Genomic DNA, 15,650 nt, shown 5'->3' on the forward strand with positions numbered 1-15,650 from the left:
CAACATTTGGAAAAGGGCGGATTTTTAAGGATAGGTGCATTTCAGTTTCAAAAAGTGAAAATTAAATAGATTCGCCTTTAAATATGAATCAATTGTTTCCCCATCATTACCTGGCACAGATTTCCCCCCCTGTTGGTAACAGTTGAAGCCCTTTTTATTTACACGGGCTGTTTCACCTTTTGTGGCCTTTTACCGACACATCGCCGCTATGTTCTCCTTCCTATCTGCTGCTGTTTATAAAGCTTGAATTTAACATGATGTTCTTGTTGCCCTTCTGTGCTACCCTGGAAGCTCATCTTGGAGCGGAAAGGCAGGATATTAAATTTTATAAATGAAATAAAGACTAAACATGAACCTCTGGTGCAGTGCCGTGGGCTCGGTTCACTGGGTATCAGATTAGCATCAGGTAAAATCAATTAAACCTCAACAAGCTTATGGCCGTGCTGAGCAAACAGAGGACGGCGCATGACGACCAATTAATCACTTGCAACTGCTACAGGGAAGGAAGTGGGGGTGGGGCAGGTGGGGGAGGGTTTCTTGCAGACCTGGAGTGACTCAAGAGGCAAACTTCAGGAGTTGGTCTAGGAAGCAGCTGTAGACAATTGCCATCCCTTCAGTGCATCTCTCTCACCAGCCAGGTGCTTATCTCATTTTGACAGGCCTTGCGCAAGAGAACGTGCAGCACCCTTCCATGAATTACACACACACACACACACACACCATTAACCTGTGCAGGACCCAACAGCAGATGAAAGTGTGTTAAATTAAAGCCCACTCAAGTTCCAGCCCAGACAACCCCACAAAACCTTGAAACAAGCTCTCTGGCAAGAGCTGAACTGATCCACGTGGCTGTAGATTTCCGTGACAGCATCTGTGTGGATTCCTTCCCCCTCCAGATCCCCCTGACCTGCATTCCACTCCATTCCTGGCTTAAGAGGGACACACACAACCACACGACCAAGAAGGCAGAAGCGTCATCAAATGCATCAGCACAGCCTTTGTCAACCTGGATGGAAGGGCCCAAGTAGCTCAGTGGGGAGAGCCCCAGCTCTGCATGCAGAAGGCCCTTGCTTCAATCCCCAGCAGCATCTCCGGGTGGGCTGGGAGAGTCTCCTGCCTGAAACCCTGGAGAGACGCTGCCAGTCAGTGCAGACAATATGGAGCTATGTGAACCAATGGCCTGACTCAGCATAAAGCAAAGCTTCCTGTGGGTCCTAAGGTGCCCTTGAGGTGTTTTGGAGTCCCATCATTTCCCACCAGCACAGGAGCATGAAGCCCAGGCTCACGGCAGTTGGAGCCCAAAATGTTTGGGGGGCACCAGGTTGGCGAAAGATGGGTTAATGCCTTATTCCAAGACCTGCTTATTGACTTCTGCCAGCATACAGCACCTTGCACAATACAACCCGCCAGCAGTGACTTGCCAGTAATAATTACTTTAGAGAACATGTCATAAATGGAAGGGGGGAGTTTCTAGGAATGCATACTAATGCTTTTGCATCCTTGAAATTATTAAAATCTCAAAAGAGCAAGCAAAATCTGCCAGGATTTTTTTGGGGGGGAGCTATGTGCTTTAAATGTGCTTTAAGTGTGCTTCAAATATATGGGGTAGATGTGATCTAGCATGGCTTACCCCACTGGAAACTCTCAGATGTGAGTCGCCAGGAGACCCCACATTTTCAAGCCCGCCAAAGGCTCTCTCCAAGGGAGAGCAACTTGTGGACTATCCTCAGGGAGATGACTTGGAACGCGACTGTGCCCTTGAAGCCAAGTCATGAATCCGAACCCAGACAAAACAAAACCCTCATGCAGGCAGAGCTGTGGTTGAGAAAGCATCTTCAGAATAGAAGCAGGGTGCAAAACTCTCCCCTTCTCTCTCTCTGTCGCCTCCAAGTTAATTTCTGAGAAGTTAAATAACTGCTTTCTAGGAGTCAATGGGCACATTCGTTAAACCATTATATTGCTTTTTTAAAAAGCATTAAATGTGGTTAATTAATGCTCCACAGCTTGAAGCCAAAAGATGACTCATCACAATAAAACAAGTGAATCCAGAATCAGCTGTACAATGATGAATTTGCCTCCATTTGGAAACCACCTTCCTCCATGTCTGCAATTTGGTTATTTTATTTCAGTGGCGAATCCCGTTCCTTGATGGTGCAGGCAGAAACATGCTGATCGCATAAGGACACTGGGATATTTTAAGGTTATGAGTTTTTCCATTTAGAAGTATCGATGCTCCTATTTCAGCTAGTGAGGATCAGCTTCACCCCTATGCACACCCACGTGAAAATCAATCCCTTGCAATCGAGAACATGCTGTGTCACCTCTGAACATGGGAAGCCTTCGGCAATTTCATGGTCAGAGTAGACCCACTGAAATCAATGACGTCCCACTGATTCCAATGGGTCTACTTTGAGTATGACCAACATTCGATTTCAACCACTGGGATGCACTCAATGCTAGTCCTACTGAGAGTAGACCCGGGGAAAGGGCTGTAGCTCAGTGATAAGATCATCTGCTCTGTGTGCAGAAGGTCTGTAAAGATGCACCTGCCTTGACCTGACATTTTCTGGTTCATCTCAGTGGAGCAGAGTGATGCATCCTGGGAAACAGACTTTCTCACTCTCATTGCTTGTGACCATGTAAAAGGTAAAGGTGTCCCCGCACTTGTAGTGCCAGTCATTTCCAACTCTTCCCCGGCCTTTCGTTTTACCGACTATGGATGGATGGAAGGCTGAGTGGACCTCGGCCCCTTTTACGGGAGATTGGACTTCCTCCTTCCGTTGGAATCGAACTCCGGCCGTGAGCAGAGCTTTGGCTGCGTTACCGCCGCTTACCACTCTGCGCCACGGAGGATGACCATGGGAATCCCCCAAAACCTGACTCTCTGGCTCCTGCAGTGGCAAATGGCTGATAAGTTATCTCACCCTTTGAGGATATACCTCCTTCAAACAAACAAAGGTGTGAAATTCATTAAAATGTGTGACATCCATTGAAATAACAAAAGATTGCCTGTTTTACCAGGAGGAGGGAAAGGTACTTCCATGTCTCTTAAGGACATGGAAAAGGATAATCCACCCATCCATCCAAGACAGCAGATCCCCAAAAAAATTCCATTGCAAAGGAATCTCCACACTTCCACTCCTCCCTACTTCCTGGTTCACTTTGGATCCAATGGGGTCTCAAAACCCATTTAAGGCAAGGCTGTGAACAGGGTCAGAAGCAAACTCTTGTTCCAAGGAAACTTTTCAGCCTTTGCTCTCAAGCTCTGCTGGCCCTAGGGCTACAAGGACAGGCGTGGGTCTGATTCCCAAGGGGAGGGCTTAACCCTCGCAAGGCAAAACTCTCTGCCCTGACTTGGTGATTTCTCCCGGCTACGAGAAAGGCACGAGTCTCCACTCCTCCCTCTCTCCCCCTGCTCTAGCCTGAATCTGTGAAGGTGTCCTGGGTGCTTCATAATCTATCGGATTATGCCTGAGTGTGAATGTCAACATACCATTTGCTGCCTGCATAATCACACATTTTTGACTCTGCAGGATATCTCTGTTCTATTCTCCATGCAACAAAATCATCCTTTTTGTACAATTTCTGCTGCAAATTCTTTACTGGGGTGCAGGAGGGTGGAAGGCGGCACTCATTTTAAGGCATGTTTAAATGCCTCTCATGTAATACGTTGAGCGGTGGACACACAGTTTAGACCTGGGCATATGAGGCAGCAGGTCCCACGTTCAGTCCCCGATGGCAACTCCAGGTAGGGCTAGAAGAGGCTCCCTGTTTGAAACCCTGGACAGCTGCTGCCAGTCAGTGTAGACAACACTGAGCTAGATGGACCAATGGTCTGATTCAGTAGAAGGAAGCTCCTTATCTTCCAGTGCAGGTAGTGGAGATGACTAACTTGGGTCTCTGAGCTGGACACAAACTGGTATTTTCTGCACAGAATGTGAAAGGTTAGTTTGGCCCAGGAAAGGCTGTAAGCAAAGATGCATCAGTGGGCCCGCGTCATGTGCAAACAGACTGGCCAGCAGTTTGCAGTGGCCGATAGCCAGAAAATGGCCTCTCTCTGCAGGACAAGGTCATGGTCAAGGCTGCCGAAAGATCCCTGAAGAAAAGGGGCGCAGCAATGCAGAAGTCACAGCAGCGTTGCTGATGTCCGCCTGCCTCACCCCCCCACCCCAGTTTCTCAGAAAGATGAATGGCTCGCTCTGGAACTTGACAAGGCAGCACAATGAGGAACTATCCAAAAGACAAAGCAGCCCTTTTTGTTGCTCTTGAAGGCAGCCGGGGCAGGAAGGACAGGGAGAGAGGGGGGAGAGCGAGAGCGAGTGAGCAGGCACCAAAGGGTCCCGTTGGTCAGGGGGGGCATCTGCCCCAGACAAGTGGTGCGAAGCAGCAGCACAGATAAGAAGGAAATGTCACTTCCGGAGCATGTTTGGAATGGGTGGATCTGACCCTTTTCACTTATCTCTGCTCATTTTTTCAGACTTCAGTTTGCCCCCGTTTGCTATTTAAAAACAAAAAACCCCAAATGCCCCGATACCACCATGAGAGCACATCATCATGGGTGCCATCTGGAGGTGCCCTCTGTTGGAATATATGGCGTTCAACCCAACCTCCTATACTCTCAACCACATACCAGTGCATTCAGGTCATCGCACTATTATTCGGTGCTCTTGCATGACAAACCTGCACACCTCCCAATCCCGCCCCCCCCAGCTTTTGTGAGAAGGAATGTGATGGGGAAATGAAATGGAAAGCATGAGATGCCCTTGACTGAGGCAATGCTGTATGTGGGAAGGGCCATAGCTGAGCGGCACGTTCATCGGGAGATCCAGTCCGGGCTCATGAAAACCGATGCACAGGCCAGAATTTAGCAGGGTGTGCTGATGCCCTGATTGCATCTCCCCATTCACCTGGTAGAGCAGCTGCTTTGCTTGCAGAAGGCCCCTAGTTCAGTCCCTGATGGCATCTCCAGGCGGGCTGGGAAAGAAAGACCCCCTGCCCGAAACCAGAGAGCAGCTGCCAGCCAGTGTAGGCAGTGTTGAGCCAGATGGGCCAGTGGGCAACCAGAATGAATACTGGATCAGCTGGCCCTCTGGAGGGCAGAGTGCGGCCCCAGAGGCCCCCCACCTAATCCAGCAAAGACATTTTTACGCCTTCCCACTGAGGCCGAAACCAGCTGCTTCAAGTATTTCGGTGTCCCCAGGAACAGCTCCTGCCAGCGGCAGCAACAGCAGCACCAGGCAAAGGCTGGAGGCTCACGGTCCCCTCCCAGTGCAGAAGAATTAGAAACTGTGTTAACGCAACGGGCTTCATTCACAGCAACACAGTGGGAAAGCAGGCGACATCTGGCCTGGCCAGCTGGCCCCGCTCAATTCATACTTGATTATAGCCCTCGCCGAGCGCCGGCTGCCAGGAAAGAGCTCATGTCATGTCGCCGGGAACTCGGCGTACGGGCCCTGAACATCCATCCACATATCCTGCGGTCAGGCTTTGCTTCAGATAATTATAGAGGGAGCCTTCTCCTCTCCTTTCCGAAGCGCTTAGCCAAGATTTGAGCCACTAATGGCAATCAGATGCTCTGCAGTCCTCTTTGGCCTTTGGGGTCCTTTCTCCCCTCAGCTAGGGCAGCTGGTGGTCTTGTCAGGGCCAGAGGGGGCAAAAGGTCCCTCAAGCCCAACTAGACTTGCCAACTTTCCTGGCCAGATTACCTCTGAACATGAGCAAAGTTTCTTTTTACTAACGCAGCAATGAGGAACCTCAGGCCTGGGCAGGGGCAAATGTAGCCCTCCAGTCTCTGTATCTGGACTTTGACCAGGCCTCCCTCCCTCCCTCCCTCCCTCCCTCCCCAGGAGACTCCTCTTATAGACCCTATAAGTGCTTTTGCCTGGCTGGGTTGTGTGCTTGAAGTGCAATGATGCCTCTTGCTGGCTTGGATGGGTGTGTGTGAAGAAACGCCTGCCTTGCGTATGGCAGGAATGAAGGCATGCCATCGAAAGGGAAGGCTTGTATCTGTTGGTCGTAAACACCTAGGAAGAGCCCTGCAGCAGCAGGACCAGGCCCAAGGGGGCCCATTCAAGTCCAGGGCCCTCTTCTCCCAGATGCCCCACTGGGAAGCCCCCATGCAGGACCTGAGTGCAAGAGGAGCACTCTCCCCATGGTGAGTCCTCACAGTGGCCAACCAGATGTCTCAATGGGAAGCCTACAAGCCAGACTGACAGCAGGAGGAGTACTCTCCCATCCTGCAGTTTCCAGCACCTGTCACTCAGAGGCACGCTGCCTCCGACAGGGGAGGGAGAACAGGGCCATTGTGGCTAGCAGCCACTGATTGGCTTATCCTCCTTAGCATTTGTCTGATCTTCTTTTAAAGCCATCCAAGCAGGCGGCCATCACCACTACGACTTATGCAGCCATGCGGCGATCTGTACCACAACATCAGAGGCTGCTTTTTGCTACTGGCTCTGCTCACCACTGGCATGTGGCCAGCAGGAGGCTCCCCCTTCCTGCCCTAAGGAAAACAAACTTGGTGGTGGGGGGAGAGAATCAAACAGTAACATGTCCCTGACCATGTGCAGAGTCCCTTCCCTTTGTGAAGACAATGGCCTAGCCAAAGTAGACCCACTGAAATTAATGGGAAATGACTCACTTGGGTCCATTAATTTCAGTGGGTTTACTCTGAGTAGGACTTGGATGCAGCCAAGTGTCTCCTTGCCGTCCGGCGTCTTTGCAGGCCAGGCTAGGGCAGAGGCCGTGGCTCCGAGACGCTTTGCTGATGGAGCAGCAGAAATCACTCAGCGGAGTAAGAGACTCTGACCCTTCTGCATTTTTTCCTCCAGGCAAGGGCTCCGTGATGGGTCTGTCTTTTAAGAGTGCGCTCCCCTGCCTCTGGGGTGGGGACACCTCACTACCAAATCCCTGATGCTAGTGGAACAAGCCATGATGCCTATGGAGTGGACTGATGCCAGCCCAACGGCCGCGAAGAGAGGCCTTGCAGGGCACTGACCGCAAAGGGCAAAACATACTCTGAGTTGGGAATGTGGAGGATGAGAAGTGGAGCCGGCCAGAGCCTCACGTTTGCACCGGCTTTGGAACCACCCTGGCCGTGATGCCACTTGTGGCTTCAGCAGCAAAGAGGGGCCCTAGAAGTTTTGAAAATCCTCCAATAAAGGGAACGAGATCACCATCACCTCCTCCCTATCCAAAGAGAAGATCCTGACTAACCCAGAACCCAGTTGCAGCAAGCTCCTGCAATGAAGATGCCGGCCAAACTGCCTTGTACAGAGTCAGACCCTTTGGGGTCCATCTAGCGCATTATTGTCTGCACTGAGTGGCAGCCACCCCCTGGGATGTCAGGCAGGGAGTCAGCTTTACCAGGAGATGCCGCTGGGGACTGACGTCTGGTCTCTTCTGCATGCAAAGCATGTCCTCTTTACATTGAGCTACGTCCCTTCCCCTAAACAAAGGAAGGTTCAAGTCTTCAGAGTTCGCAATAAAAAAACTGAACTAAGTAGGGACTTAGGAAGCTGCCTTCGGCTGAGCCAGTCTTGTCCACCCTGAATGGCAGCAGGGGCTCTCCAGGGCTTGAGGCAAGGGGCCTTCCCCAGCCCACTTGCGGAGCCAGAGGAGGACTCCTGCTCAGCACGCCAAAGGCCCCAGGTTCAATTCCCACCACCTCCAGCAACCGACAGGTGTGTTCAGCTGGGGCTGATGGGAGTTGTAGTGCAAAACCTCTGGAAGGCACCAGGATGGCCAAGGGTGCTTTAGCATCTGGATGTTCATGCCGAGAGGAAGCCTTCTTAGCATGGTCTTAAAGCCCACCAGATCTCTTCCCATCAAAGGCAAACATACTTATCCAGCTTTGTGCTGGAAATGGTGGGATGAAACACAGCTTGCTGGTAGGTTTGCATGGGCAGGGGAGGCAGAGGGGGAGCCTCCGTGATTCTTAGACTGTCTTTCTGACCTAACCTGCACTGACCTTCCTTCAGGGGCTATACTGGTACTCCTAGGGTGGCTGGCCTCACTTTCTGATGCCTCCCATCTTCTTCATCCCACCTGGGAAGGATCTCTCTCTCTCTCTCTCTCTCACACACACACACACACACACACAAAGACCAAGCATAGCTCTTTGCATCTCCAACTTAGGTAGAACTAGGAACTCTTTCTTGTCACAGTATGTAGTTCCTGTAATCAACTCCGCTCTCTTACTTTCCATGACAAAAGTCTCTGTGCCTTGGGACCAAGAGGAACGGATGCTCATGCAGCATTCATCCAAACAACTGCCTTCCAAGTTGTGTGCGATACTCTGCTATGCCAATTCAACATGGTGTCCAATATTTCTCACAGAAACAAAAATGTAAATTGTGTGAAAAGGAAGAGTAATTTCAAAACTAACATCCCCCCCCTTTTACTTAAAAGACCCTCTGCCAAGGCAAGATAGGCCAGTAACTAATAAGGGTGCAGGAAGAGCAGGTCATGACGGCAAACTGTGTGAAACACCTTGTTGTATTGTTATTGCTATTTGTAATTATTAGTCACTTTCTTTGCAAATGCAACCCAAAGCAACTTACATGAAAATCAGTTGTAGCAAACCAATTCAACACACACCAGTATAGATAAAAGACACGTCTTACAAAACCTGCTGCACTACAAGAGGCCACCGATACATGAAGCCCTTCAAATTAAGGGCCAGAAGCCCAGGTAAAAAGGAAGGTTTATGTTATATATGAAATGCTTTCATAAAGGTAAATATTTTTTTAAAATCGGGGGGGGGGACAATTGCAGCTTCGAAAGGCGCCTGTGGCTCTTGAAATGGAGCAAGTTCATTGGCTCTGGGGTTGGAGGAAAAATTCAATTCAGTTCATGCTGAAAGGCAAACTTACCCCCCTTGGCTTCTGCCAAAACAACACACGGACCAAAACAGCTATCCTCTGAAATTTGCATTTCCCCCAATTTTGTAATGTAGTTCTCCAGCTAACTAATCTATACAAAAAGCATATATTCATGAGTATACAAAAATACATTACACTCGGGGAAGCTATTTGCAAAAGTGTGTATATTTAGCAAAATTGCTTAAAAATGTGCATTATTCGGGGAAATGCATACTAAAATACTGATGAACTTTCACGAGGACTTTTTTAAAAAACAACAACCACAAACTGATGTGGACATAGGGAGGACTGAATGTACAGTTGGAAAAATGAGAGGAACTGAAATTGACCTAATCCAGCTGGGTAATTCTTACAAGACTTTGCCGCTCCTTCCTCAGAGACTCTTTTCCCTCCCTGCTGCTGCTGCCATCTCCCGAGCATCGTGCTTCCGGGGACGTTCCAATGCCCACAGCGCGTCTAGGCCCCCCATCCACAACGCTCCCTCTGTTCTTGGCTTATGTGGGTGGCCTTTGCGTGCGCATTTTAGTCTTCTTTCAAACCACGCAAGATCCACATTCAGCTTCTTACAAGCTCCTTTAGAAACTGCTAAATATGCCAGAGAAGGCACAGAATGTGGAGAGGGCTGCGGCGGAAGGGGAGGGGTGGAGGCCAGGTAAAGCAGCAAATGATAAGACCCATAAAGAATGCATACGTGCATGTGCCTGTATATAAAACCAGCCAGATAAGTAAGTCAAGCCCTGTGATGGAAGGAGGTCCAAAAGGGCACCCAGCTGCTGTGAAATGCCCTGGGGATGCCGGGCCTTTGAGGCAGAGCTCTTCCCAAGTCTGTTCCTGGGCTAGACGGTTTCTAGATGTGTTGTCGCTTGTCTGTCTGCTGTCCTGGGCTCCTTTGGGTGGGACATGCATGTAACAAACAAATACATAAAAATAGTAATACATATGGCCACAGGAAGAGACTGGCTGCAGCCGGATCTGGCCAGTGGCCTATCTAGTCCAGTGTATCCTCACAGCAGCCCACCAGGTGCCCCAATGGGAAGAAGCCCACAAGGAGGACCAGAGGGCACAGCTGCAACTCTCCCCACTTCTGATTCCCAGGCATTCAGGGGCCTACTGCCTCCAGCCGTGGAGGGACAGCATAGCCATTGTGGCTAGTAGCCACTGATAGCCGCCTCCGCCTCCACCAGAAGAAGTCGCACTTGCTTTTGCCTGGCCTGAATCCTCCAACATTCAGCTTCATTCAGCCTTTACTTCGGGGGGGGGACCCCTTTCAGCCAGAGGAGCACGTTTTGCTGGTAGCCAAGGGCCGATGGAAGGTTTTCCCAAGTCAGTGATTGCCACATAAAGAGCTGGGAGGAGGGGCTGGATAGGGAGGCCCCACAGGCCAGATCCGACCGACAGGCTCGATATTCCCCACCATTGGTTCAGCTAATGCTACCTCCACGGAGGCACTGTCAGAGGCAGTGTGCTTCTGAATGCCAGTTGCTGGTGATCACAAGTGGTTGTGCTCAGGACTTGCTTGTGGGCTTCCCACTGAGGCATCTGGTTGGCTACCAGGTGGGCCTTTGGCCGGATCCAGCAGTCAGGCTCTTCTTACGGAGGTCCATTGTGACAGCAGAACCTCCATGCCCAGGGGAGGTCTACCTCTGAATGGTGAAGAACAACAACCTGTAGAGTTGCTGTTTTGTCAGGTCCTGCTTGGGGGCTTCCCATAAGAGGCATCTGGCTGGCTACTGTGAGAACAGGATGCTGGACTAGATGGCCCCCCCCTTGACCCGACCCAGCTGCAGGGCTCTCCTGACGTTCTCAAGGGTGTTGCACTAAGGTTGGCACCTGCCGTCATCATCATATTCAAGTGAAGAGACGACCTTGTGTTTAGCCAAGGAGCTGAAGATGTTTCCCCAGCGAGCACTAATGGCTAGACAATGCCGGATGAATAGCTTTTGATAGCTGGTGGCTCCAAGCTGCAGAAACATCCCACATGCACAGAAAAGAGCCGCTAAAGGCCAAGTTTTAACTGTTTGAATGTAGCCAGTGATGGACACGTCTGTGTCTCTGCAGCTATGTGGGGGCTTCCAGGAATATGCTGCATTCTTTGAGGGAAACTGACGATGCTTTAAAGGCTAAGACTGTCTACCTTGGTTTCCTGCTTTTTGATATTCAGCATCCATAATACCTGTAGTGTTTTCCAATACACAAAAGGCTTTCTCCTGATAAGGAAACCAAATGTGTAAAAGGCAGCTTAGAACCTCCTGCTGCCAGGAGGTACAAAACACGGTTCCCTGAGGGACTCGTTTTTCTGCAAAGAGGAGCAGGAGGCGAAATGCCCCAGGACCAGGCAAGACAGGGCCATTAGGAGTGGATAACCAGCCTTCCTCCCCCAGCAAACGCCAAGTGACTGCTGGGTGGTGAAAGCAGAGCCAGGAACAGCAGCACAAGGTCACTCCAGCTGCAGCTTCCGTGAACAAACCCTGCAATTTTGCATCCACAACTAACTAGAAGGTTGCAAGCAATGCAAAATAAAAATGCTGTTCACCCTTTTCCTCTGCTTGGTACTACCTCAGCAGGCCCCTGTCAGTAGAAGCCCACAGAAGGGAGGGTTGGAGGGTCAAGCGCTACTAGCCACATAGCTATGTTCTGCCTCCCCTGGTGGAGCTGCTACACCTCTGAACACCAGTTGCTGGGAATCTCTGGCGAGGAGAGCTGCCCTTGAGCTCCGGTCCTGCCTGCGGGCTTCCTCCCATAACGGGCCTCTGGCTGGCCACTGTGAGAAGAGGAGCCTAGCCTAGATGGGCCCCCACTGGCCCAATCCAGCTGCAGGACTCTTCTTATGAAGTCAGCCCCAACAGCTGTTCAGCCATGCTGGACCAGCTGTGCAAAGCAGTTCCCCTTGGGGGACTCAGTCACACAGAGGATCGCTGCAGAAAGCAGCTTTAAGAGCCAGTGTGGTGCAATGGTTAGAGTGTCAGCCTGGGACATGGGAGGCCAGGGTTCAAATCCCCACTCAGCCATGACGCTCACTGGGTGACCTTGGGCCATTCCCTGTCTCTCAGCCTAACCTACCTCACAGGGTTGTTGTGGGGACAAAACCAGGAGGGTGCGAACCCTATTTGTATGCCACCTTGAGCTCCTTGGGGAAAAGGTGGGATATAAATGTAATCTGAAAAAGTTCCTGACAAGTTAGCAGGATGTAGTGACATCAGATGATTGATAGCTGGGTTGTCCCGTCCCCCACCAATCAAAGCTTCCCTATGGGGTAGGGGGGTGGGAACAGGCCTCCACCCTGGCTCTGCAATTGCCTAATGGAAACCAAGTTACACCGGGAGACTTCTCTCTCTCTCTTTCTCTCTCTCTCACGCACACAAGGGGGGAGGGCCCTGCCCCCTGCCCCCCAGCAAAAAGACACTCTTCCTCCGGTGGGTCCTCAAGGCAGACCCCAAACACTTGGCCAAGGCAGGCCACGGCCAGATTTCATGGACATACAGAAAGGCTGCTGCGGAACCCGCCCCGTCCTCGCCAGTGATGCTCCGGGGGAGGAAAGGCAGCGGTGTCTGTGCCTAGGCCCCGGAGCAGAGCCCACCTGATGTGGGAGGAGGGGCTGCTGCTGCCAGCCAGGCTCCTCTGGCCTTTGCTACCTTTAAGGCCCCACTTGGCCTGGGACCCTCCTTGGCCTTCCCATTTGAAATCAGCAGGGTGGGTGGAGAGTGGCGGCAGGGGGTCTTCCAGCTTGACCAGAGAGAGGTGCAACCAAAAGCCAGCATTGGGGTCAGGAGCCACACCTGGGTGGTACGCAGAGAGCACCTTCATTGCAGGCAGAAGGCCCCAGGCTCCTATTTAATCCAGCCCTTTCTTCAGAAGCGTGAGGACTAGAATCTTGCTTTATTTTGAGAGGAGCTGCCCTAGCTCAGTGGCAGAGCACCTGCTTAGAGGATGAAGGTTCTAGGGTCAAACCCCAGCAACATCTCCAGGCAGGGCTGGGAGAGCCCTGGAGAGCTGCTGCCAGTCAGAGTCAAGAGATTTCTGAGCTAGATGGGCCCCAACGGTCTGTCTGGGCAGGAGGCAGCCTCTTCTGCTCTGTCTTTCTGGCCTCTTTGTGACCAGCAGCAGAACTCCCCTCCGCTCCCCCATCTGCCGAATGGCTTCAGGCGGCCAACAGTGCGGGTCTCCTGGGTCTGGGGGCCGCCCCTCCCTCCCAGAGCTCAGGGACAGGGGCCCTCGGCTGGCAGGGGAGACCCGTCCAGACGTGACGCGAGCGACCAACACTCCGCAGAGGAGGCCGAGGGGGGTCCTCCTCCTCCCCCCCCCGGAAGCGTCGCAAGTGGCCCTTGAGCTGCTGGGCTGACTTGACCCCGGCAGCAGTGGCCCCGGCGCGGTCTCCCTCCCGAAGGCGCCCGAAGGAGCCGCCGCCCCCGGGCTGGCCAGCGCCGGGGGGGGGCTGGCCAGCGCCGGGGGGGGGCTGGCCAGCGGCGCCGCAGCAGCCGCCGGGCGAGCCTCGCCCCTTGCCGGGGGGGTGAAGGCCCCCTTGCTGCAGGAGTGCAACGCGGGGGGGGGAAGCGCCCCCGCTGCCAGGTTGCTCCTCTCCCCCCCCGGTGCATTTGGACCGCCCCCCGCGCGCCCCCACCTGGAATGCAGCCTCTTGCTGGCGGGGTCCGGGAAGGCGTCCTCGGGGGCCAAGAGAGCCATCGCGGCGGCGGCGGTCCCCCCTCCTCCTCTTCCTCTAGCGGGCCGCCGGCGGAGGCGGCATCTGCGGCTGAGGGCGCCGCGTAGGACCCCGCTCCGGGGAGGGGGAGCGGCAGGGCCCCGCCCCCGGCTCTGACGTCATCGCCGCCCGCCCCCGGAGCGCCCGCGTGCGCGCTTCCTCGCGAGTTAGCGCAGCAATGGGGAGCGCCGGGCGGAGCTCTCCCGTGGGAACCGGGGCGGGGGGGGATTCGTGGTTTGGCTCCCAACCCCCCACGAAAAAGTAAACTCAGCTATAACCGTAGTGATGAAGTTGGCGCCTTATTGCCTTCTGGGGCTCCTCCTGGAAGCATGCTTCTCCCCCCAGCACACAAATTCCCTCATGAGGACTTGAAACTTGCTTAAAAAAAAAAAAAGACGACTTTGTTCTCGCCGGCTTCATCCCGATTTTCTCCTTCCCTCCTTCCCTCCAGCAACGGCGGCTTTAAACAGCAAAAGATGCCCCAGGCTGGCCGAGAACTCCTACCCTGTTCGGCCGCTGTGAGATGAGGGTGCTGGGCGAGGCGGACCCCCTTCTCACGTGTCGGTTGCCCGGGCCTAAGCCGGGTGCCCCCCCCTTTGCCGCTTCGCTTGGCGCTCGTGAGCACTCCCTCCCCTTCTCCTTCCCCTTCCCCCTCCCTTGCCAACCCTCCTCCCCGCAGCTACTCGCGAGGAGGAAATTTACCCCGGAGAATCTGCCCTCCTCCTGCCGGGCTTGTTTTGTTCGCCAAGCAGCTGTTAAATGCAGAAAAAGTTGGCGCCCTTGATGGCGGGACGGGAAGGGAGCCGCAGCGCCCCAAGAGGCCGCTTGGCTCGGGGCTAGCCGCCTCGCGTCCCTGCCGAGCGGGCACAGAGCCCAAAGAGCCCCGCAGGCTGGCGCGACTCGCCCGCCCGCCCGCCGGCCGCCCCGTCAGCGCAGCAGGGAGGAGAGGAAGCGGAGTCTGGGCGTGCGCGGGGGAGACGGCCGGCTCACTTCGCCTAGGCCCGGAGCAAGGAGGCGCGGCCGTCGAAGCGCCCAGGACCTCGCACTCTGTCCCGCCGTCGCGGCTGCTCCCTCCCAGCCAGTCCCAAAGCCTGCGCCTCCCCCTCGCGCTGCTGTCGCGTCGAGAGCCAGGAGAGCCGTCCAGAAACGCACGCCCGGGGCAGCTGGGAGCCTGGAAAGGCCGTCTGCTCTGCAGGAAAGCCCGCCCGGCCGCCCACGGGCACGCGGGCAGGCAGCCATCCTCCCTCGAGAAGCGCCGGGCTCAGGGAGCAAGAAAGCGCGCCGCGTGTGCTGCTGCCGCCGCTGCTGCCGGCCAGGGCCCGGAGGCCTTCCCTGGAGGGGAGGCGGCACCTGGCTGGTCGTTTGCCTTCCAGCAGCGAGGGAGGGTGGGCGAATGCGGGCTCCCTTTGCCGACTCGGCTGTGAGGAGGAGCCTCCAGCCAGCCGGCGGGGAGTCAGTCCGAGCCGCCGCCAGACCACCTCGGCTCGGGCAGGAAGCCGGAGGCGTCTGCTCGGCTCTCTGGCCAGCGGGAGCCAGGGAAGGAGGGCGGGCAGGCGTCGGCGGGCTGGAGCGCGACTTCTGCAGGGCCGGCGGGGGAGCGGTGCATTCCCTGTTCCCCCTGCGCTGGGACCCTGTTCTCCTCGCGCCCTGGGAAGGCCACCTTTTAAGGAAGCCTCCATGGGGCTTTTATGTATCCGGTGCTGCAAACCCCAAAAGCACCTCATTGCCGCCTGCAAGCCGCTAGATCTCTGGCCGAAGGCTCGAGCCCCGGAGCCGGCAAGCTCGGAGGCTTCCAAGGATTCCGGAGATGATGTACGGGGACCACTTTGCATCTTCAAAAAGTGCGTGAAAATGGGACGCGCGGCTATTCTAATTAGATGACAGGCAGGATTGAAAAAAAATGTTTGAAAAGTGCATGTTAGGGTGGCTTGTCGGGTAGGGAATGCGTGGCACTGCGGGAGCCAGAGACACTTGCATTCCACCTTCCATCAGAGACCTTGCAAGCTGCCGCTGCACTGGTCCATCTAGCTTCCTGTTGCCTACACCGAGTGGCAGCAGCTGTCCAGGGTGTC

At 54.2% G+C, this 15,650-nt stretch overlaps 1 protein-coding gene across 7 annotated transcripts in view; it reads right to left on the reverse strand.

The window, feature by feature from the left end:
- GPSM1 (G protein signaling modulator 1) overlaps positions 1 to 15,213 on the reverse strand; it is an 84,360-nt gene extending 69,147 nt beyond the window's left edge. Inside the window, exon 1 of one of the 7 annotated variants that reach the window (XM_061603662.1) lies at positions 14,281 to 15,213. Coding sequence is in view for 1 of the 7 variants with exons in the window: in XM_061603659.1 (XP_061459643.1) it covers positions 13,501 to 13,562 (62 nt within the window). In the remaining 6 variants the exon portion in view is untranslated. The other 6 variants (XM_061603663.1, XM_061603659.1, XM_061603667.1 and 3 more) reach the window with 6 other exon arrangements.
- Positions 15,214 to 15,650: the final 437 nt, after the last annotated feature.

Source organism: Rhineura floridana, chromosome 20, assembly GCF_030035675.1.
Source record: "Rhineura floridana isolate rRhiFlo1 chromosome 20, rRhiFlo1.hap2, whole genome shotgun sequence".
Lineage (NCBI taxonomy): Eukaryota > Metazoa > Chordata > Lepidosauria > Squamata > Rhineuridae > Rhineura > Rhineura floridana.